The sequence below is a fragment of the Vipera ursinii genome, assembly GCF_947247035.1.
Source record: "Vipera ursinii genome assembly, chromosome: 4".
In the NCBI taxonomy this organism is placed as follows: domain Eukaryota; kingdom Metazoa; phylum Chordata; class Lepidosauria; order Squamata; family Viperidae; genus Vipera; species Vipera ursinii.
Window position 1 is genome coordinate 89578790 of NC_139514.1, and position 25885 is coordinate 89604674.

At 37.7% G+C, this 25885-nt stretch overlaps 2 protein-coding genes across 8 annotated transcripts in view; both read left to right on the plus strand.

The window, feature by feature from the left end:
• LIMS1 (LIM zinc finger domain containing 1) overlaps positions 1 to 14889 on the plus strand; it is a 306378-nt gene extending 291489 nt beyond the window's left edge. For 4 of the 6 annotated variants that reach the window (XM_083363016.1, XM_083363015.1, XM_083363013.1 and 1 more), the window contains exons 6-11: positions 1436 to 1586; positions 2784 to 2876; positions 3395 to 3443; positions 6286 to 6361; positions 8407 to 8600; positions 11527 to 14889. In XM_083363016.1, coding sequence (XP_083219142.1) covers positions 1436 to 1586; positions 2784 to 2876; positions 3395 to 3443; positions 6286 to 6361; positions 8407 to 8554 — 517 coding nt within the window. In that variant the 3' untranslated portion in view covers positions 8555 to 8600; positions 11527 to 14889. The remainder of the gene's footprint in view (positions 1 to 1435; positions 1587 to 2783; positions 2877 to 3394; positions 3444 to 6285; positions 6362 to 8406; positions 8601 to 11526) is intronic. The other 2 variants (XM_083363014.1, XM_083363012.1) reach the window with 1 other exon arrangement.
• A 1597-nt stretch (positions 14890 to 16486) lies between these two features.
• Positions 16487 to 25885, plus strand: part of RGPD4 (RANBP2 like and GRIP domain containing 4) — a 36096-nt gene continuing 26697 nt past the window's right edge. The window contains exons 1-10 of one of the 2 annotated variants that reach the window (XM_083362075.1): positions 16487 to 17353; positions 19998 to 20065; positions 20868 to 20979; positions 21584 to 21736; positions 22074 to 22304; positions 23130 to 23275; positions 23571 to 23763; positions 24934 to 25024; positions 25280 to 25489; positions 25632 to 25810. In XM_083362075.1, coding sequence (XP_083218201.1) covers positions 17279 to 17353; positions 19998 to 20065; positions 20868 to 20979; positions 21584 to 21736; positions 22074 to 22304; positions 23130 to 23275; positions 23571 to 23763; positions 24934 to 25024; positions 25280 to 25489; positions 25632 to 25810 — 1458 coding nt within the window. In that variant the 5' untranslated portion in view covers positions 16487 to 17278. The remainder of the gene's footprint in view (positions 17354 to 19997; positions 20066 to 20867; positions 20980 to 21583; positions 21737 to 22073; positions 22305 to 23129; positions 23276 to 23570; positions 23764 to 24933; positions 25025 to 25279; positions 25490 to 25631; positions 25811 to 25885) is intronic. The other variant, XM_083362076.1, reaches the window with a different exon arrangement.

Consider the following 25885-nt stretch of genomic DNA (forward strand, 5'->3'; position numbering starts at 1 on the left):
GGAACAGAGACCTGCCGACGTTTGGGGAGGTTTGGGGAGGCGCCCAAACCTCCCCAAACGTCAGCAGGTCTGCGCAGAGGAACGGAGACCTGCCGACGTTTGGGGAGGCGCCCAAACCTCCCCAAACGTCGGCAGGAGGAACGGAGACCTGCCGACGTTTGGGGAGGTTTGGGGAGGCGCCCAAACCTCCCCAAACGTCGGCAGGTCTGCGCGGAGGAACGGAGACCTGCCGACGTTTGGGGAGGCGCCCAAACCTCCCCAAACGTCGGCAGGTCTGCGCGGAGGAACGGAGACCTGCCGACGTTTGGGGAGGCGCCCAAACCTCCCCAAACGTCGGCAGCAGGAACGGAGACCTGCCGACGTTTGGGGAGGCGCCCAAACCTCCCCAAACGTCGGCAGGAGGAAAGGAGACCTGCCGACGTTTGGGGAGGTTTGGGGAGGCGCCCAAACCTCCCCAAACGTCGGCAGGTCTCCGGACGGCGGCGGCTTGGGAGAGGTGCGCGCGATCCTGGAAGCACCGAAGCCTCGGCCGCGCGCAAGTCCTCGGTAAGCTCCGGGCGGTCACTTGCTTCGCGTCTCCTGAGGGAAGGGGGGGCGACTGGAGCGGGCGTGTTTCCTCGCCTGCTGGGCGCCGCGATTTGCCCGGGGAACGCGCGGGCCCCGAATGGCAGCGTGGAGCGAGGAAGCGGACAGCCAGGGCTTCCCCGAGAGCCGCGGCCACACAGGGTATTCCTGTGTATTCAGGCTTGCAAAATGGCGGATCGAGCCTCTGCTGGCGGCAGAGGCTTGCAGAACGGCGGATCGGCTTATACTCGAGTCAATAACTTTTTCCAGTTTTTGGGGGTGAAATTGGGGGTCTCGGCTTATACTCGAGTCGGCTTATACTCAAGTATATACGGTAGTTGGTCTTGTTTAGGCGCAGTCCTGCTCTTCATCTTTGACTCTTCCATCAAAATGTCATTTTCTCAGGATAAGGGAATCCAGTACATGTGAACAGCACAGTATTGCTTATGAAACCACACATGTGAACTCTACTTTTTCAATTTCATGGCAAGATGAAATTTCACTTTGAAGGTCATGCAGTCCCAAAGTCTATATCTAAATCAGGATAGGCAACGTTAGCTTTCTTTATTTACTGAATTTCCAACAACTGCTATGTCCAGTAATGAGCAATGGTGGTTCTCCTTTGTCAACAATTGGATGATTAGAATGTTCCCAACCCTGATCTAAACATTATAGTAATAGTCTGACCAACATATATCATTCTAGACCAGTGCCTAGATTAAAAGCCTCCCCCATTGCTAATAAAGTGTTTTCTGTGGTCTGTACACACACCAATTACTATAATTTTTGGTGAGAAAAATGACTTTTTCAGAAAATGTCCAGCCACATTTGAAGTGACTATATTTCAATTATTTCTTTGATTTGTGAACAGAAAAGAACTGACTGCAGAAGCTCGAGAACTGAAGGGGGAGCTGTATTGCTTGCCTTGCCATGATAAAATGGGGGTCCCCATCTGTGGGGCATGCAGGAGACCAATCGAAGGCCGAGTGGTAAATGCTATGGGCAAGCAGTGGCATGTTGAGGTAAGCTTTTTGTTTCTCTGTTAGTGTATTTATAGGTATTTTCAACCTGGAAGATTCAAGAAGAGTCTTCAAAACATTTAATAAACACTGTGTCATTTTATAGCGAGGAGCCTTTATAATGATCTAATCCATAAGCTTTTCCATTGTAAGAATGGAAATGTTTGACTTCCTGAACTGAAAGGGAAAAAAAGAATATTCTGATAGTAAAACCATATTGTGAAGTATGCAGATGATACAACAGTAGTGGGCTTTATTCAAAATGGCAGAGAGGGTGCTTACCGCAAGGAGGTTGAGGGTTTGGTGAACTGGTGTAAGAGAAACAGCCTGGTTTTAAACATTGGTAAAACAAAGAGATTTGCGTGTATTTGAAATCTGAGTGACTAGTTTCAAGTACATATGCTTTTATCTCCTGTTAGTATTTTTTAAAATAACATGACTTTTCTAGTATTATAAAATTATTATTTAATTTCCCATCGTACACTCAGTTGTGGTATTAAGCTAAGACAAAGGGCAAATCTCAGAGAACATTATGTATTCATAGACAGAGTTTTATACAAAGGATTGCATACAACAGATTCTGTTTTGATCAGATCAATCTGAATTTCTGGATCACACCATTGTTTATAACAATGTGAATTCAGGAGAGAATGAAAAGCGAAAGAGGGCCAATTATTTCCAGATTGTAGATATGTGCTGCATTTTTACTTCTTATAAAGTACATGGAAGACTCTTGGAGATCCTTTGGGCTAATTCAATGCACTGCATAGGCCTATGGTCCTGTTACCATTACAGAATCCACGTGGGTGATTGTCCAATCTCTGCTCAATTGTCTTCACAAAAAAGGACTTATGAATAACTTTCTTCTAAATTAGATTCATATACTATTGTAAAGTTCCTCTAGAAATCTTCACTAAGTCAGTGTAAGTTAGGCATAGGAACACTTTTTAAACTATTAATTAAAATTTCAAAATTTGCCTTGGAAATCTTAGAAAGTAGCCTTTCAAAACCAAGGTGTAAGGAGACAGATGCTAAGCTAGTGGGATTTTTTTGTTTTGTTCCACAAGCAAGAGGAAGGCCAGTCTTCCTATAGTTTGCTCCCGCAAAGTTTGATTTGATATCTTAATGTTTACATAGAGACTGATGCTTTGTGAAAAATTATTTTATTTAAAAGTAAAGGTTATTCCTTTTGCCCCATAGCATTTTGTTTGTGCCAAGTGTGAGAAACCATTCCTGGGACATCGTCACTATGAAAGGAAGGGGCTGGCATATTGTGAAACCCATTACAATCAGGTATAGTTGCATCTTGCATTTTGTGTTTTAAATCTCATCCAGGGACTCTTAATACCTTAAGTCTAAAACTGCAGTTCATAAGAAATAAGGCTGATATATGCCTACAATGACCAGAAATCCAAATAAGCCCCAAGATATACATGTTAAAAACAAAGGGGGGGGTAGTTAATATCAAACCTTGGGACATTCTACACCTGAAGGATCATGGGTGTGATTTCTCCCTCTGATCAACAGTGGTTGACTGTGTCAAAAGTCAAGGAGCACCAGGATGAATGCACACACACACCGTTGCAGACCCATCAAAGATCCTTGATAGCAACCATTGTTGTCTCCCTACTCTACCCCAGCCTGAAGCTCAACAGATACAACTCCAGATAATCTGTTTCCTTTAAGATTGTCTAGCTGCCATCCAACGATTTTCTCTACAACCTTTCCCACAAACGTTTTTAATGTGTTGCTTTACTAATTTTATTTCTAATATAAATTCTGACTGGGACTTATACTTTCCATTTCCACAGCTCTTTGGTGATGTGTGTTTCCATTGTAACCGGGTGATTGAAGGTGATGGTGAGTTTCCATGGATATGAAGTTATTCCTCGATTTACAACCACAACTGAGCCCAAAATTTTTGTTGCTAAGTGAGACATTTGCTAAGTGAATTTTGTCCCATTTTACAACCTTTCTTATCACAGTTATTAAGTGAATCACTGCAGTTGTTACATTAGTCACACAATTATTAAATGAATCTGGCTTCCCCATTGACTTTGCTTGTCAGAAGATCACAAAAGGTGACCACATGACCCCAGGACACTGCAACCGTCATAAAAATGAGTCAGTTGCCAAGGGGCTGAATTTTGATCATGCGAGCATGGGGATGCTGCAACAGTCATAAGTGTGAAAAATGGTCATAAGTCACATTTTTAGTGCTGTTATAACTTTGAATGGTCACTAAATGAATTGTTGTTAGTCGAGGAGTACCTGTACTTTTCTCATCATTAAAACATTCATTTCAAAGTAAAATACTCCCAAATACTATAATTATGAAATATCCAAGATGCTGAACATGGGCCTGAAAGCATTTAATGTATTTTATTTTTGTATATTTAAACAAATGATACACAATCCATTCCCTCAGTGGATACACATCTGTATTATCCATTAATCATATAGCCACAATGCGATAATCTTCAAAAGTTTTGACCCTGTGAAAATGTATGGTATGAATTTATGATATGAAAATATGAAAGTAAAACAATCAAAATTTGTGCATCTTAAAATTAAACCTATCTAGGATAATATTACTAATTTTTATGCATGTTCTTGCTGACACTTATTCCATGTGACTTATTAATGAATGTAAGTCCAGGGAACATCTTTATGATCCTAAGCATATGGATTATTACTGCAACCAAGATAATAATTACAACAACAATATAAATGTGTCTAGAGCCTTCAAGGCTTAATGCCTTAATGCAGCTCTGAATGGATCTTTCAGACGTAGCTTTTTTTCCCCTTTCAATCAAACATATCCATAAATTGCCTTTTAATCAGAATACAGTAGTTGTAGCACAGTGGTTAACAGTTAGGATCAGAGAGCCAGCTTGATCTTGGGAGACTGAGTCCTAATCTGTTTTAGGCAGCGAAAGCTGGTTGACTGTCCTTGGGCCAGTTATTGTTACTCAGCCCACCATGTCAGACTCAGGCAACAAGCCAGCCAGCCAATTCTTGTTGCAAGGAAAAGGATAACATTACTGAGATAAATGTAAATGGACATACTTATCTTCATCAGGGCTCTTAAAACCATATTCTAGGGAAATCTGGGGTTCTTTGGACACTCTTAGCCTTAAATATAGTAAAAACAGACAGAATTTGGGAAAGTAAGGTTGTTTCCATGGTTAGAATGCAGTACTGCAAGCTACTTCTGCTGACTGCTTGCTGCCTGCACTTTAGCAGTTCGATTTTCACCGGCTCAAGGTTAACTCAGCCTTCCATCCTTTTGAGTTCAGTAAAATGAGGACCCAGATTAGTGGGGGGCAGTATGCTCTGTAAATCGCTTAGAGAGGGCTGTAAAGCACTGTGAAGCAGCATATAAATCTAAGTGCTATTGCTATCAAGAGAATGTTAATTGTGTTTTTAGGCTTTTTTTTTTAGTTCAGACCACTGCTGATCAGAAATGCCCAATGCATTGATGGGACCTTTTTTTCTCGAGCAAAACTGGAAGAGAATTTTTCTCAGACCTCCAGGGCAAGATTATAGAAAATCATTTTAGACACTTGGCTTAGATGTTTAGATGTGACTACAGAGGTTTCATAATCTTGAAGTTGTACCTTTGGGCCATTTTTAGTGATTTATACTAAATAGTGATTTTTAATAAATGAATTACAATATTTTGCTTATCTAATATAATACTTCATCTTGAATATCTTACAGACATACAATAGTGTGGTAGTTTCAGTAGGCCCACCATATTTGTGCTGAAAAATTCAGGACACCTACTAGGTGCTAGCAGAGTTAGAATTTGTAATGTCTTCAGTGTGGTCATCTAATTTGGGGAAAATTCAGATATCATCAATAATAAGGCCTGGAAATTACCCTTCTTGAATCATTCTACAGGGTGTTGTAGACATTTCTACTACAGAATACAATGTAGAAAGATTTCCCTAAAATTGAATATTTAAAAACTGTCTGCTTAGGCAAATGCAGTGAAGACAACACTTGGAAAGAATTCTGCATGCTTGTTTTTGACTGATAACAAATGTAGTATATAAAGGCAAGTCTTCAGTCAATTTTCATATGTTTAGAATCAGTTTGGTGAACACTTGGGAAGGACTTCAGTTACAAGATACTGTAAGGGAAGCCAGGTTTAATCCCTATATTTTACACTGGGTGGCAACAGCAGAACAAATAACTACTTACCATGTCTGGGCTGCAGGCAGAACTGCCTGTAACAGACATCTGTTCTGGCTCTGTCAGCTGTTCTGTGATACCAGTTGCTGAATTTAGCCTGGAATGAGAGCATTTAGGACAAGAATAAACAAGCTATATTGCTGTTCAAAATTTTGAACTGCTAGCTCTGTAATCCTTTCCCACTAGCCATTCAAGGTGAGGCTTACAACTATTGATTCACCATATCAACATGTAATGTGTCCTGATATAAGGGCTAAGTATGATTATGTTGACATGCTAAACAAGTGCCCATCATCACAGGATCAATAATTTTGCCTATGCAAATAATAAATTTTGCCATGGAAATCTGTAATGTTAGACTATATGTGATGATTTGGACAAACTTGTATTTGTCAATTTCAATATTAGTTCCATGACACAGGCTATGAATGTATGATAATAAATGCAGTCAGTTTTGTTGTTGACTTTGGATTCATCTTGTCTTTTCTTTTCTCTTTTGTAGTTGTCTCTGCCTTGAACAAAGCATGGTGTGTAAACTGCTTTGCATGTTCTACTTGTAACACCAAGTTAACACTGAAGTAAGTATAATCGCTGGGGAGATAATCGTAGAATTGAAGATGTGACTTGTAAATTGAGGATTCCTTTGGAAAATATTTATGATTGTTGCAGCAAGTCTTGAGGAAGAGAGGAGGCACACCAGGGCCTTGTCCAAACAAGACAGAAGCCAGTTTATGTTCTTTAATGCTGTCGTCTTTCATCAGTGCTTACTTTGTTCAGGAGCTTATATTGTTTGCTTTACATTTTTGTGGAACAGAATAAGTAGAAAGCTGTTGTGGTTCCACGTAGAGGACAGATTACTATAAATTTCTATTGACTTTGCAGCTGGATAGAAGTCAAAGAAGTTCAACAGCACAGTTGAACAGTTCAGGACAGATTTAATGAGTTGTTCAGGTTGCTCTTTAAGACGAGGTTCAAAGTATCCCCCCCCCCCGTTTCTAGAATATCTGGAGTGCATTTGGGGCAGGGTGGATTTGATTTAAATCAAGTCAATTTAAATCACGATTTAAATCATAGTAAAAAGGGGTGATTTAAATCAACTCATTTTGAATCATAATTTTTAAGGAGCAATTGTCATCTCTGTCCCACAGCGGCTCCTCTGATCCGCTGTTGACTCACCGACAGTCCCATTCACTTTACTGGGACGGCTGGTGATATGGCAGTGACACAACAACGTGAGGGACGTGGCGGGCAGCAGGGGAGTAAATGCCCGCTAACAGTGCTGCCATGATGGATCTAAAATGACAGGTGCTCTTTAAATGTAAGGACTCATTCTTGCCAGTAGATAGAATCCTTAATATTATTTGCTAACAAAATGAAGGTTTCCTATTTAGAATAATAAGCTGTTAGGTTAGTAAAACAGCGATATCAGAACCAATTTTAGGTTAATAGGTTAACACACATAGTTGGAGAACTACTCAAATTCTTTTATTTAATTAAAACACTTAGAGCCTGGTACAGATCAATTCTCTTCAAAGAATCATAGTTTGGAGTGTACATAGATTTGCAAAACAATGGGATAAAGGAATATTCCTGAACTTTGTTTTATGATTTATCTCATCGTTACTGTGTAATTGTGTGAATGCATCGATGCAGTGCATGTTATCTCAGCTTGCAGAGATTGGATTCACTGAATGAGTTTACCAAAAATGTAAATATTGCAGAATATACAGTCTTGTGCTACATAACTAAGCTCCATTTCATGCTGAATAAACTAAATTATTAATTTATCTTAAATAGAAAACTATCTTTAGATTTTTACTCTGAAAGCATTTTATTAAAATAAATTTTATAAAATTAAAAAAAATACAATTTAAGTTAAAAAAATCATTTTTTTAAAAAAATATTATTAAATACCCTGATTTGGAGTATATATTTTGTCTTTAGAAACACAGGTAGTCCTTGATATAAGACCACAGTTGAGTCTGGAACTTCCGTTGCTGAGTAATGCAGTTGTTGACATGTGCCTGATTTTATGATCATGGTCATTACATGGATTACACAGTTGTTAATCAAATCTAGCTTCCATTTGGTTGGGAGAAAATGGATCAAGATAGCTCCTCCCTAGAAGGTCCCAGAGCATATCTTTAATGGTGTGTCTAGTTTGGCGAGATTTTTATAGATGAGGAACAATAAAGGAAACTGCTTAGAAGTAACACTGTGTCTTTCTTGGTTTTTGGAGCCCGATGTAACTACATACCAGTTGCCAGGTGCTTGAACCGTGATCATGTTATTGTGGGGATGCTGTGCAAGGACTGGTCATAAGTCACTTTTTCTAGTTCGGCTGTAGCTTTGAGATGCCACTAAATGAATGGTCGTGAGTCGAGAACTGTCTAGAAGAGCTGCCCTTAAAATCTTAGACTTGTACTCCGTGGTGGAATGCACTTTTTAAGCTTAAGAGTATTTCATAATAATACAGTCCATGGAAAATAACAAGGATATCTTCCTACGAGTATATTCACTACTTTCTTTTTATTTCTATTTTTCTGCAGAATTCTTTCTACTTTACTTGTATCTTGATTCTTTCTTGTTCTCTCCTCCATTCCTTCTTTGCTCAACCTGAAAGGGACAAATTTGTTGAAATCGATCTCAAACCTGTCTGCAGACACTGTTATGAAAAAATGCCAGAAGAATTTAAACGGCGACTTGCCAGACGGGAGCGTGAAGCCAAGGATAAGGATAAACATAAAAAGAAAAAGCCTGTCTGTCTGTAAAGCTTTCATTTCTACCTTTCACCAACTGTGCTCCTTCCTTTCTTTGGTTAGTTTGTGAAAATGTTTTCTTTATTCTACTTTTCTTATGGTGCGCAAAACTGTGTTTTTAAATATCTAAATGATGGATTTCAAGACATTCAGCCCCAGGCCTAGACTGATAGGTCCCGTTCCCTGTGATCAGACTTGCCTTTTCCTCCCTCATCCCCCACCTCAGCAGTTTGCCCCAAGAAGAGTCCTCGATTGAGAAATGCTTTTCTGCAGGTGCAGGATGTACTTCTTTCTGCTAAATCAGATTATATTTTGTAATTCATGTGGAGATTATATAGAAAATGGATTCTTCCAGATAAGTTTGTTTTTTTGCTTTGCATCATTCGTTGGAGGTGTATGTGTGTGTAAAATTTTGTATTTTAATTTGTGATATTCCTGTAATTTCTGCTGCATCCCAACCTAATTTGTTCCATATCAGTTGAGGAAAAGGTAAAATAGCTACATGAAATCTTTTGCTGGGTCCCCAAAACATCATTTACCTTGCAGTCATGAAACTATTGGCTGAAATTCATCAGTTGCAAGCATTCATTCAGAACAAATCTATTGAGAAAATGTGTAACGTATTAACTTAATACATGTGTTTTTTAAAGTAAGAGAGTTATAGGCAAAAAGCTCTTTGAAAAAGCATTAATATCATATATGCTCCAACTGAAAGTTAGCCTTTTACCATGTAGGTCTATTATTATGTTATATAATCACAGATGTGTAAAGTCATTGTATATGTCATCCATTACTACCCATATAATGGCGAATATCTGTAACTCAGGTGTAGAATAAGGGTGAAGGTTTATTCTCCAGGTTTGTGGATTGGTTTCCTCGTGTTTCATTACCAGGCTAGGTAACATCTTCAGCAGAATTTAGGGGATGTCATTGTTCGTGTTTTTCTGTTTATAAGGACTTCAGGTGTGAGTATGTCAAGTAAGGGTTTTGTGATGGTCTTCCGCCAAGAAAAGCAGAAGAGAAAACTGCTTGACCTCTTTCTCCTTAACAGCTATCCAAAAAACTTTGTATTCCAACACACAGCCCCAAACCACATCACACAGCCAACCACCATGCAAAAACTAACCCTACCATACACAAAAGGGTTATCAGAAATAACAGCCAGAATTCTCCAACCTCTAGGAATAGTAATAGCCCACAAACCCACAGCCACACTCCGCCAGGAATTATCCAGAACCAAAGACAGGATACAGAAGAAAGAAATAAACAATGTAATCTACAGAATCAACCATTGCAACCAATTCCCTGTGGAACCAACATCCCATCAGTTAAAACCAGGAACAAACGCCACAATCCCAAATCCTTAATCTCTACCCACACTGACACCAAACAACATCAGTTTGTTTGAAACAACACAAAAACTATTGGCCACACTACCCACCTGCCATGCTCATGAGTTCATCGAAGCCTGCCACTCCGTCAACAGACACTTCGACCTACAGCCTACGAACACTCAGGATCCAAATTAACCCCAATAGCCAACCCACACAAGCCCTCCTTCCCAACAGTTCACCTTCCGATGACCCTGACCTGATGTACCCTCCCCATCACAAGACGCATTACAAGCCTCTCTGATGACTCACACCTGACCCATCACAAGACACACCCACACCTGAAGCCCTTATAAACAGAAGAACACTGACACTGTCATCCCTTAAATTCTGCTGAAGATGTTACCTAGACTGGTAATGAAAGTTTGGAAACCAACCCACAAGCTTGGAGAATGAACCTTTACTCTCACTGTCCATATAATTCTATACGCTGATGTTAAGAGATGAGAAACCATTCCTCCTTGAAGAGAAACTTTGGTTAGACATTATCGGAAGCTTGTAGCTCTCTATTTCATACATGGCTGCACAGTAGGGTACAGTTTTAAAATCATTTTAAAAAGCCACTTTCTTGTGCAAACACTAGTACAAAGAAGCTACAAGTTTTAACTTCTAGATCTGTATACAATGTTTTGATTGTGGAGCTGTGCTAGGTTTTTTTGCATAGGTTTATCCCAGTATGTTCAAGAGGATTATACTGAGAAGCACCCACTCAAAAATTAAGCGTGAAAGCACCTAAAGAAAAATTAGAATAGAGATGGGGAACTATCAGCCTTCTAAATACCAATCTTTTCTCTAAGTTGCAGTGGTATCTCCAGAATCCAATGCATTCATCAAAATAATAGAAAGCAAAGCTTCTTTCATTCATGCCACAGATGTCTCCGCAAAACTTTTCAATGCATTTCCTATCAATAGACTTTTGCTGCACTATGAGAATTTTCAATAACTTTGGGAAGCAGGGCATAAATTAGCTAAACTCTGCTACAACCGGTCAGTTCTCTCCTTTCATCAGCTGCCAAGGATGACCAAGCATTACCGAGTTTGTTTTTGGCAGCTGATTTCATTGATCTATAGTTCTTTGATGTGTCCTTCCTGTTAGCAGCTGTTCCAAACAGTTGGAAGTTCTAATTAGATGCCTGAAATGCTCATCTTCCACCCATAGCAGTTGGCTGAAGGAGTCAATGCTTCTCAGGATTTTTCCTGGTTCCAAAACATCAAGATGGCAAAAGTTATGACACTGAGGAAGAGTCAGAGAAAAGTTTATTTTTTCTGTATATCATGTTGGAAGACATGGTGGTGAAGAGAATTGTGCCAGAAATTAAATGTGATACTTATGCTGAGGTAGGGTGGTTTTCTTGAAAAAAATAAAACTATTCTTACTCTAGTTTTAATAGGATGGAGAGATTTATTGGAATGCGTTTTCTGACAGATGTTGGCCAAGTTTCAGATTCTATAAAGTTCTGCTCCTGATTTAAACAGAATTTTTTGAGGATTCATTGTGTTTTTAAAATTGTAAAAGAAAATAAGGCTAACTTATGGTGAATTGTGAATATTAATTTGTATTGTGGAGGTTAATTTTCAACATTTTTTTTCCAGAAATAAATTTGTGGAATTTGATATGAAGCCTGTCTGTAAGAAGTGCTATGAGAAGTTCCCACTGGAGCTCAAGAAGAGATTGAAGAAATTGGCTGAAACTCTAGGAAGGAAATAATATATTTAATCTAGCTATGCAAAATTAAGAAAATGAGATTCATATTCCCATTTATTTTCACTGTGTTTATGAAATCTATGCTCTTAAAAAATCCCTTTGCATGACTAGCTTAATATTATACCTTGCTATAAAATCTTTAATGTCTTATGTAATGCTATATGTATCCTTTAAATTATGCATTCTATGTTTATATAATTTTTATATAACTCAGTCATAAGTGGAAGATTAAAACATAGCCTTTCAATTGCAATAGAGATCAGTTTATTGGGCCACTGGTGCGGATCTCAAATGAACATAATTTAGCACAGCCTCGTCTTACCTAGAATCTTCAAAATGTGCTGAGCTTTTAATTTCCAGAATTTTCAACCAGCCCTATAAAGTAAAACTTAAGGCTGGGAATTTATAAACACTAACCTGTAAATCCCATTCTACTGAACAGCTCTCAGCTCTGTAGACAGATATAGGATTACATGGTTAAGTATATAGAAAAATATTAGAAAAAATCATGGGTTCATGGCCATAGTATTTACCAATACAGATGGGGGTAATTTTTCAAAAAATCAGATTTGTGTGATGGCTTTGAAGCATATTTTATCTAATAAGTTTTATAATTCATATTATTTAGAATCAAAGGAAAGGAGATGTTTTCCTTTGATTCTAAACCGTCAACTCTGGTGTTGAAAATTGTGAGACAAAAGACTACAGATTTTTTTTGTAGGCAATGAGTTCTTGTTTAATCTCAACTTATGAATTTATAAAAGAATGGTTTTCCAATATTATATTACTGTCCTAAGGAAAATGGCAATAATATAAGCAAATATTCTCAAGATTTAAGAAGAGTTTATATTCTGTCAGGGCATCTTGTTGATTCTGCCTGCTAGCTCAACAGAAAGAATTTAAATTATTGAGATCTTTTAAAAAAAAGTAGTCACATTGGGGGTGAATTGTAATCAAATCTTAGCCCAAACTATCACAAATGCAGAAATGATTTGTTCAGAAAGTTTCTGATAACTGTAGTTGTTTGAGAGCTGCAGTGAATGCTTTTAGATTCTGTTGAGGCTGAAGCCCAAAGTGTGAGATGCCAACATATTTCTGCGTGAACAGAGTTCACCTACTTGAATTTTGTAAGAATTTTTTCTTGGATCTTTTGGTATTTTATTTCACTGTGCCTTAATTATGCTGTATATTTACAATATTAATTAAAATATTTACTCATTTTATTAGAAAATATATGCCTTATACTCTAGGAAATGCCATATACTAAACATTTTGAACTTTGTTTAAAATAATGGAAAGTATTAAGGGTGCAAAGCACATTTCCTTCCCCTCTTCAGCTCACTTATTTTTAAATTTAAATGAAATAAAACCTGAACACATTTCAGTTATAGACATATATTGTATTAATGAATCAAACAATATTGCAACAGTCATTGGTTATTTACACTTAGACAGGACCTAGATGAATATTACAATATTAAGTACTTGGAGATAAACTCCTTTGAGTTCAGTGGTGCTTAGGCTCATAATAATCCATTTATCTAAAATAAACACTTTGAACTCAAATGGATTTACCTATGAGTAACAATGTAGATTACAGTTTTTGTTAAAAAAATCTGAATTCCAAAGTACAATATATATTCTAATAAACTATTTGGAATTTTACAACTGTGAAGTTTAAAAATCTTACAGTATAAAAAAATCTTAATGCTAAATAATATAACGTATCTACCCAATATCGAGTATTTAAAGAGATTAAAGCATAAAACTCAATCCTATTAGCTTTAATTTCTACAATGTGAACAATAATTAAAGCATCCTGCTGTAGAGAATTGTAAAAGCCAGAACGCCCTATAGTGGGGGTGGACAAACCCAAGGACACGTACTGCCCCAGCATATCGAAGCTGTATCACCAAAGTTCAACAACAAATAACTAACTTTAGTAGTGGTCAGTTACCTTATTCATTTACATCAGTCCCATGGAGATAGATCTCTTAAGGATAGTTGATAAGGAGATACTTACATAGAGAAAAAGAGGAAAAACGAATTTTGCAAATATTTCTGTTGAAGAAATCTTCAGGGAAAGAATTCTGGCTTGGGAGTAGTCAGGTTTTCTATCCTACAGAAAGGATTCTTTTGTGGCAGAGGGAATAAATAGTTAACTTTGCACTATCTGGTTTGGATATTACTTAAGAACCATCCAGGTGCCTTTATATGGCACATTTTCATCTACCTTTAGTTTTTAATGTGCTGGAAAGAACTACATAGTGTGGGAGGTTGATAGCCTCTATATAACATTTACAATGGTATTTCTATGAAAATGCATAGATTAAACATGGATATTTATTGGGAAAAAATAAGAGAAGTGCAGCAGGGTTGTATCCCAGTGCCGTTTCTCCCCCACCCCCTTTTTCCCATCTATTGGCCCAGGAGCTACTGTATTCTGTTATATGCAGTTAATATGGCTTTCAACTACACAACGTAGTTTATGCACTTTGAAAACCTTGAGCAAATTACAAGTTACAGTCACTCGTAATTAACTATGTCAGTAGGTGGGAAAAGAAAACAAGAGCTTTAATTACTTTGGTGTTTTTTGATTACAGTGCTTCTCCAGCAAATATTTTAAATTTCTGATTTCTAATATATCTAGTGTCCTTAACACATTACTCATTTATACACAATGAATTTCCATGTAGAGCTTAAACTACCTCATTCATACTGGAGCTCCCTATCACTGCTTTGGTACACTCACTCAGACAACTTAATGGTACTTTCACTTTTAGACTTGCTTTTAATTCAGAGAAAGTGGATAAAAATAACTTCTTTTTGAACTTCTTGGAATTCCAATCCAATTCCAATTGGTCAAGCTTTCCTCACAGTCTATCCTTTCCAAATGCACTCATTTCCCACTAGCCAGTCCACTCTGCACATCATTCTTTCTGATTCAGCTTACTCCTCAGTTCCTCCCTTCTCCAGAGATGCTTTCTCCAACTGTTCCGTGTTTCACACAGCACCAACCTACTGCATTTGCGCTTATCTGTCTCCACTAAAACTTAAATATGCTTGTTCGTATGTGTCTTTAGGCAAAAAGGATAGCATTGGGAAAGACAAAAAATCTGATTACTCAAGATTACTTTATAATGTCCTAATCAGGCATCTCACCTGCCTACCTACCCTAAAACCAAGATATTGATGGTTGGGTTGTTGTTGTTTTTTGCCAAATGACAAAAATAAAGGTTTCTTGAAGACAATATACTGGACAAGTAAATTATTTTAAATACCTTGGTATTTACTTTTCCCAAAAGTAAACGTTTGCCATCATTTCCACACATAACTGATGCTAAAATGAGGGCCATGTCCAAAGGCTGAGGCTGGACAACTTCATCACTGAAGACAGCCTGAAATATATCTGCAGTTTCATGAACTGTGGTACATATCAGAGACAATAGCAATTTTTTTTATGGTCAGAGCCAGAGTTTAGCAAGCCTGTGCTCTCCACCCAATGAGCTCAGTAGAAGCATGCCTGACAGAAGGGTTAAAAAGGTGACAAAGGCTGCCAGTTTACTGATGTCCATTGATACCAGTCAATTCTCAGCTTTTTCCATGGCACTCGTGCTATTTCCAATACTCTTCAGAGTGACAAACAATGCAAGAATGGGCAGGAGCCAGATACAATCCTAAACATTATTCTCACATTCTTTTACTGATTGTTATTTCTCAAGTCTGATGGAAAGGAGAAATCATGGCCTACCAAGTTGGCCAGATATCCTATCGTAGGGTCAATCCCTAGGTTAGCTGACATAAGAGCTACGGTGGCACAGTGGTTAGAATGCAGTATTGCAGGCTAATTCTGCTGACTGCCAGGGGTTCAATCCTCACCAGCTCAAGGTTGACTCAGCCTTCTATCCTTCCAAGGTTGGTAAAATGAGGACCCAGCTTGTTGGGAGTAATATGCTGACTCTGTAAACCGCTTGGAGAGGGCTGTAAAGCACTAAGTGCTATTGTTATTACTATATGTGATCTGAATATAGCTCTGAATTGCTATCACCCAGATCTTCTGCAAATATAAGTGCATTCAATTTCTTTATCCATACTGTGGGAAGTCAGCCCCCCCCAGAAGGAAATATTAAAAGGGCAGAAAAATATATTTCCTAAAAGAATCTTAAAGCCAGAAAAGCCTTTAATAGCCCCAAGTCTCCCCCAAGCAGAAACCAGTTCTGTAGAAATGTAAATAATCCAGGAAGGTTGGAGGCCCCCAGCTAGGAGATTAAGAAGACAAAGACCTAAAATCTACATTCCCCACCAAAGTGTAAGACAGGACATATTAGGATTAATTCACAGATGCCAAAAGGCATACTCACTCAGATCAAAATACATGACACAGGAAATACAAAGCCTCAAACAGGAACAGGAAACAACCTCAAAAATCTCCAGAGAGTATAAAAACCCACTCCCTACATGTGCTCTCTCTCTTTTTTCCAAAGCCATCTTTCTATCTGGCTCTCTTCTTCAATAAACTGCAACCTTCTTTCTAAAGCAATCCTCATGTTGTTTATTCCCAGCTTGGACTGAACCATGATGAAGACTCTTCCTTCAACAATACCATTAACAAAAAATAATTTTGCTAAGAAGGAGGCCAGAGCTTGGACAATATAAGCCTTCCTGGTAAAGCCTATCAGAAAGAAGACAAAACTCCCATTAATATTCACAGGACTGATGAAATATTGTGAGAAAACGGGAATGTTAATTATAAAATTTAAAATTATTCTACAAATACCTCAAATAAGTTCCATGAAAAATTATCTAACATTTGCCTTTAATTTATGTTAAGTGAGGCACAGACAGTAGAGCTTGTAAAAGTAGCTAGACTAGGTTTTATTACAGTACATAATATTTCATTAGAAAACTGGTGCACCATAATATAGGTGGAAAAGAAAATATCGTCCACGCCAATTGGTGGGCTTCAAATATCCATTTTCTGACGATAGGATAAAAGATACGAAGGAAAATCGCAGCAGCGTTACTTTTTTACCTACGTTTCCTTCCTTGCCTCTCTATATGTAAGTGCTGCGTAATGTACAGTACTAATTCTGTCCTATCAAGCCAGTGTCGCCTCTTAGCGACCAGATAGGTAGATTTCTCCAGGGTGTAGGAAGGTAGAAAGCAGTATTTTTTTTCCCTTACTGCCTTATGTTTCGAAATAGCTTTCTTCCACTTCCTGGATTTCGCTATGGTTTCCAAACCTAATTCTTCCCAAACACGGAAACCTCGCTCCCACCAGAATCTGCGCTAAATGTCTGTCAGCGTCCATCTCAGCAACTTTAAGACGTGTGGACTTCAACTCCCAGAATTCCCTAGCCAGCACGAAAATGAGTGTCTTTTTTTTTAAAATTTCTATGAAATGCGACAACCTATGAAGGTCACTTCCGCTGCCTCCCGGCTTCTTTCCGTCGCGATCCTGCCGACGTAAGCAGCGGTATTTAGTTCTGCGCAAGCTAGCGCGCCTCTTGGCGTCACCGTTCTGGAAGAGGTGATTGCTTTCGGTCTAGCTACGGCTCAGTTGGGCTCCTTTTCTCAGCCGCGTCTGCCCAGAAGGACGCTGCGGTCTGGGCGCTGCCGGGGCTACCATCGGTCGCCACCATGATGAGGCGCACCAGGGTGGAAATCGACCGCTATGTTTCCTCCTTGCAGGCCTCGGCTCCTTCGCCGAAGGAGGTGAGTGAAGGCAATTACGTGGGGGCGGATGCTTCCCGCCCCCCCCCCTGTTCCTAGACCAGCGTTTCCCAACCTTAGGAACTTGAAGATGCGTGGACTTCAACTCCCAGAATTCCCCAGCCAGCATAGCTGGCTGGGGAATTCTGGGAGTTGAAGTCCACGCATCTTCAAGTTCCTAAGGTTGGGAAACGCTGTCCTAGACGTTCAACTACGGCCGTTGATTGGATTTCTCGGCGGCTTTTTTCGAATTGTCCAATTAACGAAGGTGGTGCCACACGTGCGAGGAAGATTGGACGCTGCGCCTCTTGGGGAACGGAAGGTGGGGGGGGCCGGGGCGGAAGCGACCCATATGCTACGTCTTTTCGGGGCTAAAATTAGGAAGAGTCAACTGCGACATTTTAAGTTTCTGGTGGTTGGGCTTTGAACTCGGTTGGCTCTTCGTATTGTTGTTAGCTGCGAAGTCGTGTCCGACTCATCGCGACCCTATGGACAATGTTCCTCCAGGCCTTCCTGTCCTCTACCATCTTCTGGAGTCCCTTTAAGCTCACGCCTACTGCTTCAGTGACTCCATCCAGCCACCTCATTCTCTGTCGTCCCCTTCTTCTATTGCCCTCGATCTTTCCCAGCATTAGGCTCTTCTCCAGTGAGTCCTTCCTTCTCATTAGGTGGCCAAAGTATTTGAGTTTTAGCTTCAGGATCTGGCCTTCTAAAGAGCAGTCAGGGTTGATCTACTCTAGGACTGACCGGTTTGATCGCCTTGCAGTCCAAGGGACTCGCAGGAGTCTTCTCCAGCACCATAGTTCAAAGGCCTCAATACTTTGGCGCTCAGCCTTTCTTATGGTCCAACTTTCACTGCCATACATTGCAACTGGGAAGACCATAGCCTTGACTATACGCACTTTTGTTGACACTTTTGTCTCTGCTTTTTAGTGTGCTGTCTAGATTTGCCATGGCTTTCCTTCCCAGGAGCAAGCGTCTTTTAATTTCTTGGCTACAGTCCCCATCTGCAGTGATCTTGGAGCCCAGGAAAACAAAATCTGTCTTCATATATCTGATATAAAAATCTGTCGAATAGAAACCAGCAGCAGCAGTCCAGAAAAAGCCAAGCAAAATTTCACTAATTCACTAAGTCTCAGCTTTAATTAAGGACTAAAATGATCCCAGTGGGCGATTTTCCTAGGAGTGAAGGGAAGAATGCCATTGTGTTGATTTGCCTGGACTTCAATGATACCAATGTGGTGGCCGTTCGGAATGGCTTTGGGCATGTAGGATTACAGAAGTTTTAGCCTTGAGAAAGTCAATGCTGCAAAGCGGTTGTCTTTTTTTGTGGCCACTAGCTTAGGTCTGCCTTATCCTCTGCACATCTTACTTGCAACGTTAAACTGCTGGAAGATGTCATCTTCATGTTATGCCATTTTTATTAGTATCTAGAAATTCTTTTGAGACATAAGTAAGACAAGGTAGAAATACTATAAAAAAGTTTTGCAACCAACCTTCTGTAATGGGACCCAACCTCTGGGGGGACTCTTGGAGTTGACATTAACCAGGACAGGTCAGGTGATGATAATGGCTAGAGAATTGGAATGGTGTATCACCTTTCATTAACAAATGATGATATGCTTCTCTCCATTTCTGATTTGCATGAGGCAGTTTGCCCCACAAAAGTTATCATTTTAAAAATGTTTGCAAGTAGATTCTAGGTAGGTAATAGGGCATTCATCTATAAGTTCAGTGATCCTTGGCATCACTAAATTGTCTATTCCATCTGTTCTTACTGTTTCATTGACTTTTTAAAAATGGGGTGTCATGCTTCAAAGCATAAGTTCTTATTTAAGCATAAAATTTTTATGTAAAATTTTTAGACAGTAACATGGTAGGTGGTTGCAACCTAATACTTTTCTTGAAAGTATGTGGCAGTCATTAAGAAAACATGAACTTGCCTGAATAAACAGGAAGATGAGAGAAGGAAACTCAGAATGGTCTTGCCTTGACTTTCTGATAGGGAGGAAAGGAGAAAATGACAGGATTTCGAGGTTTGTTATTATAACATATCAGATTTAACGTGTAAAATCCAAGTTTATGTCAGCAAAAACAGTACAGAAAAATGTGTAACTCTTTGTTAGTGCCTATCTGTTTAGATTGTTTAGTGTTTGAATAATGTCTATCTACCTTGGGTGTACAAGTTTGATAAATCTTATGCTTTAAGTAAGTGTTCTCTTAAGAGAGGTGAATACATCAATTTACAGTTTGAGTTTTGTTCATATGGGCTTGTAGAGAAGCCACAAACAGCTTTTCATATGACTTTTTACATTTAATATTTAAGAAGCAAAAAACCTGACTGTTCACATTTTCACATGGTGGATAATTGCTGCTAAATAAGATTAATAAAAATAAACTTCTTAAAGGAAAATATGATCAATATAAACACTTTAAAAAGACATAGTAATGAACAGAAATTTTAGTCTAAATGTTTTTGTAATTTCTTTCAAATATCTGAATGCAACCCTTTTAGGAGTGAACTTAAATTACTTATTATAGAATCTACATGTGTACGATACCATAGGAATATGTGCATAGAATTCTGAATGTTCCATTTTTTAAATCAAAAGCAATATTTTAATTGAAGCTACTTGTTTCTTCTTAGAAATCCATGAAAGGATTCTTTTTTGCTAAGCTGTATTATGAAGCAAAGGAATATGAACTTGCTAAAAGGTAATACTTTTGTTTAAATATTCTTCAAAATAACACATAAGCAAACTAGATTCTAGAGGCTTCATATTTAACAGGAAAAGATCTGTCTTTAGAGTATTACATTTTGAAACTCCCTAATGCTTAGTGTGCTGTATGCCAGTGACTGATTCACTGCTTCTAAAGGAACTCTGGTTTCTGGTCACCCAGGTCTGTAACACTAGGGCTCATTTTGGCTCCAGAGTTTCTTAGATTTCATCCTCATCTTTCACATGGCTGTAACATGTCATTGGCATGTCAGTTTGTTGCATCTGTGATTGCTAAAGAGATCTTCAGCAGTGGCACTTGAATGTTTGTGTATCATTTATTTATTCATTTTATTAAACTTATTTGCCGCCCATCTTGTATCATTCTGGCCCTTTGGCTGCCACTTGAATTCCTTTTCTGTTTTTATCTGTGAATGTGTTTTGGGCATTAAAAAAACCCACTTGGCTAATGAACATCCATCTTTACTCCCATCGGTCTATTAAATTAAGGCTTTGTATTTTTAAGATTTTATTGAAGATCTAAGAGGGTTTCCATCTTTTCAATTTATTTTATGGTGCAGTAGCCCTACCAAGGTGCTGTCATTTTCCTATATGCAAAATTAATGATATACATTGCTTAATATCAAGTACTGTGTTTTTGGATAACTGGACTTGTATAAACCTCAATGCTGCTAGTCCTACTTTAAAGAGAAATTACAAAACTAATGGTATAATTTGTCCTGACTGATCTGATTTTGTCATCAATTGCCACAATGTTAACATGCTGTGTTTTTCTGAAGGTATATATCTATATATCTCAGTGTTCAAGAAAGAGATCCGAAAGCACACAAATTCTTGGGACAACTGTATGAAGCTGAAAATAATATTGAAAAAGCAGTAGGCTGTTATAAAGTAAGAAATTATGAGTTGATGCTTTTTCTACATTACTGTTAGTGGTTAAAGTATGTTTAAATAATAAACTATATTTTGAATATTTCATTTAATGGTAACAGAATTGTTAAGTATACCTTTCTAATCCCTGATGCCCAATAAAAGGTGCTGCTTCCAAAAGTGGCTGTGCTTAAACATGAAGCTTTAAAGAGTTTAGTATTTATTTCATCAAAGATTTGTTAAGTGTTCAGTATTTCTCAAGCCTAGAAAATTTGTATCTTGTGGCTCCTCAATGGTGTATAAATTGCCCAAATGTTACTGCAGGTCTCAGAGTTAATAGTAATTAAGTCTAGAATTTTTTTTCCTGGTCAGTCTACTCTTTCTAAATGCATCCACTGATATTTCATTTGTAGATTATACATGACTCTTGGCCTGGAAAAGTGCGTACCACTGTTTGGAATTCTTTTGTAAAACTATAGTATGATGTAAAAACTGCATAGGAAGAATTACTGTCCAGTATTAATATTTTCTACCTTTTATATTTCAGTTTAATCTCTTTAATGTCTTGGTGTATATTTCAAAATCTAATTGAACACATATTTCTTCATTTTAATTGGGGCTTTAGCGTTCAGTAGAATTGAATCCAACACAGAAAGACCTTATATTGAAGATTGCAGAGCTGTTATGTAGTACTGACATTATTGATGGAAGAGCAAAATACTGGGTTGAGAGAGCAGCCAAACTTTTTCCTGGAAGTCCTTCAATTTTCCGGTTGAAGGTAATTTTTTTGTATATATGCGTGTAACATGACATCATTATATAAGCCCCAATCTGGCAATAACCTAATGGTTTATCAAAGTTGCTTATATAGTTGGGAGATTTTTTTTATTAATTTTGAAAAGCAAATCTAGTGCTACATAGCAATAATACCTTTTCAAACAGCAGTAAATTCCTTAATCATTTTTATGTTATAATCAGTATTAAAAACTACATATTTAAATGAGTATATTTTAACTGTCATTTTCTAGGGGGGAAAACCCAAAATGATATTTATTTTTCAAATGGTCATGCTTTTAAAAAATGTCAAAACTCTACCTTTTTTATCTTTGGTACAGGAAAGCCTCTTGGATCGTACAAGTGAAAATGGATGGAATCAACTTTTTGACTTGATTCAAACAGAATTATACACTAGACCAGATGATGTATATGTTAATATCAGATTAGTAAAACTATACCGGTCAAATAACAGGCTTGGAGATGCTGTGGCACATTGCCAGGAAGCAGAGAAGAAAATATCCTTACGGTCAAATTTGGAATGGTGTTCCTGTGTTGTTCAAACATTTAAGGTGTTTTACTTGTGTTCTTACAGATATTGAAAAAATATTCTGTAGGAAATATTCTAGCATTCATTCTTGCTTTTGCTTGAGCAAGCAAATAAAGACAGTCTTAGTTTTACACAGCTACAGTTGTTATTGTGGTAATGATATCTCATGGTTATTCCCAGATGTTATTTCAGTTCATAAATGGCTTGGTAGGTTAAAGATGTTTTGAACTTAAAACTGCCAATTCTAAACAGTGTGCCCAATGGTAAGAGATTTATGGAGCTGAAATATAAAATATCTGGGGAACATCCATTGCCTGTCTACCCTAGAACATTATGCAAAAAAGGTTGAATTTATAGCCTGAAGCAAAAGCATAAAACAGCTCAAAAACTGAATAATAATGAATTTATGAAGCATTTGTGGAATGTGTCTACTGGCTAGTTTTTTCCTGCTTGCAGTGCTTGGGATCCAAGATATTTTACTTTATCCTGTCTTAGAATTTGTTTCCATGAGCTATACATTGTGGTTGACCCTAAGCTATTGAGGCCGATATATTAGCATTCCTTGTTTCAGATGAGTCTGTTGGGAATAACACTCTTCCCAGACCTTAGTTTTGTTTCTTAGGCATTTAAATGGAGTAGTGAGGCACAGTTCCAAAAGTTGGCGTTTAGCTGTCCCTTTAAAAAATAATTTCTATAACCTACGTATCCAGTTACTTTATATAAATATTATTGAATTGATTCAGAGTGAACTAAGGTCTGTCTTTGCATAATGAAATGTAACGTAATGAAAATCTGATCTTTAAATGGTATTACAATGTTGTTTCTTACTTTGAATTATTTCCTGTAGGAATATCTGGAATCTGTAGAGGACTCTGAATCAGATAAAACTAGTTGGAGAAAGATTCAAAGGGATCTTTTACTGGCATACTGTAATCTGGTAGTAATGAAACTTTCTGCTAGAAATGTAAAAGAAAGTAAAGAATCACTTGAAAGGTACTTCACTTTGCATATCATATAGAAGTCTTCAAATTCTGTCCCTTTTTGATCCAGAAGCATTGTGTTTCTATGCTGCCTCTTCAGTAATGACCTTTTGTCCAGTCTTAATATTTTATCAATCACTTAATATTTTATCAATCACGTAAAATATTTTATCATGTTTGTTTGGGGGGGGGGAGTTGCATATGTTTCTCTCTACATATTTGCAATGTTGAACCAACTTATATTTTGTAATGTGAGCAAATGCTATTTTTACCTGTTACTGTTTTTTTGGGGTGTTTTTTTTTTGTAGCTTTGATCATACACTTCATTTGGTAAAATCACATGCAGATGGAAGTGATGAACTTTCTGTCACTTTCCTGGAGATGAGAGGACATTTCTATATGCATGCTGGAACTCTGCTGCTGAAAATGGCCCAGGAAAGTGAAATGCAATGGAGAGCTGTTTCTGAACTGGCAGCTTTGTGTTACCTTCATGCTTTTCAGGTAAACTTGTTTTAAACAGCCCTCTGTTCAGATCATTTACATGGTTTGTACGTATTGGAAATGGTGGGGACGAAACTTGAATCAGTCCTTATTTTTGCATACATTTTGTTTTCCAAGTTGGTATATTGATATGTATTGCCTGTGTATATAGTACACAGAAAGGCATATTTCAACAACTTTAAAGTTTTGCCATTCCCATTTCTCTGCCCATTATTTCTCTTATACAGAAATAGAAAGACAGCAGTTTGAAAAGAGTAGGACTAAGAGTAGGACTTAAAGAAATATGTTCTTATTCACATCCTCTCTGGAGATAAAATTAGAAATGTGAAGAGATATTTTTTTCTCTCCCTGATTGCCTCTTTGTAAACTTCCTTCAGGATGAGGCATACATTCTACTCTGGTGTCCAAGCAGAATGACTAGGATGAAACGATGGGAAATAGCTTTTCAGAAATAGTTTGAAATAGTTTACCAGCAAGGTATAAGAAAAAGAATGCCCTCTTCCTGTATCTTGCTGGCAACCCTCACCTGATGTCGCCCTCCCATCACAAGACCTACTGACCATACAAAGCCCTTATAAGCAAAAGAACACTGACATCCCCTAAATTCTGCTGAAGATGTTATCTAGCCTGTTAACGAAACATTAGGAAACCAACCCACAAGCTTGGAGAATGAACCTTCAGCCTCATCCTATAGCCGACTACTGATATTCACCACTATCGCAAAGGAATCTCCTGGTTGCGGAAGGATAATGCAACCAATGCACAAAAGAGTGTGGTTCATCTGTATTTCTCCTCTCCTTGGATCTATTTGGATTTTTCTTGAGTCTCTCTTATTTGTGGCAGGAGGTGTGTCTTGGTTTATATTTCCTCTATATTCCCTATGTTCTAAACTTTCCTTAGGCTCTCTTCATTTAATTTTTAAATATTGTACCTTCAAGTGCAAAAACAATCCTTATTGTACTAAGTGCTGGGTGGTTGTTTTTTTTATGAGATTGAGATAATTCTGTATCCAGTAAAGCTATTAGTTGTAGGAGACAATCAAAATGAGTGCTGCTTTCAGCCTGTAATATAGTAAGGTTTTATGACTGTCCAGAATATCTGAAGTTTGTGGAAAGAAAATATATTTTCCTGCCAAAGGAATTCCCTATATTTGTCTATAATTTCTAACAGGTTCCAAGACCAAAGTCAAAATTAATAAAAGGAGATCATGCTGAACAAGAAAAGTTGGAAATGTTAGCCTGTGACCGACGGAGCCAATCTGGTAATATAAATTAAATATTAAGTGGTTTCATTGGTTTAGAAAGTGATAAAAATTAATTATCTTGAGAATAGTCTATTCCCTCAGTGAGAATACATCATATTTCTGTTTGGGATATTTTTAGACTTATATTCTTTACTAATGTTAAGCATATTTTAAATTTAAAACTAAGGTCTCTGAATTCAAGTTACAAAGTTCTAATTAGTTTTTGGTGCAATAGAATCTATTGTAATTAATCATTGTCTCTTTATTTTTCAGGCTATATGCTATTAAACCTAAGCTATGGCAAACAGGATTTTTTAACAGAGGTCGTTGAGTCATTTGCAAATGAGAGTGGACACTCTACTTTATTTTATGCTCTCTTTGGGGATGCTTCCTCTAAAGAGAACTCATTCCTCAGCACAGATGATATAAAAAATGTTGGTGCGCAGACTCCAGAATGCGTAGAACTAGCTAGATATGATATAGGTAAGATATTAATGTATACTACATACATACGGTACAGTTAATTAAACTGCAATTAGAAGTAGTTTTAAATAAAAATACTATTTTCATCCCTGTATTCTTATGTTGTGTCATATTTCTTCAGAAGTCATGTTTTTTTCCATAGGTGCCATTAGAGCACACAATGGTAGTCTCCAGCACATCACGTGGCTTGGTCTGCAATGGAATTCTGCACCAGCTGTGCCAGCCATTCGTAAATGGCTAAAGCAGCTTTTCCATTTGCCCCAGGAGACATCAAGACTTGAAAGCAATGCTCCTGAGTCCATCTGTATGCTGGATCTTGAAGTAAGAAAATGTTTTCTATATTGAGTTTACTAAACTATCATGAGCATATACTGTTTTTTTTAATACAATTTAACA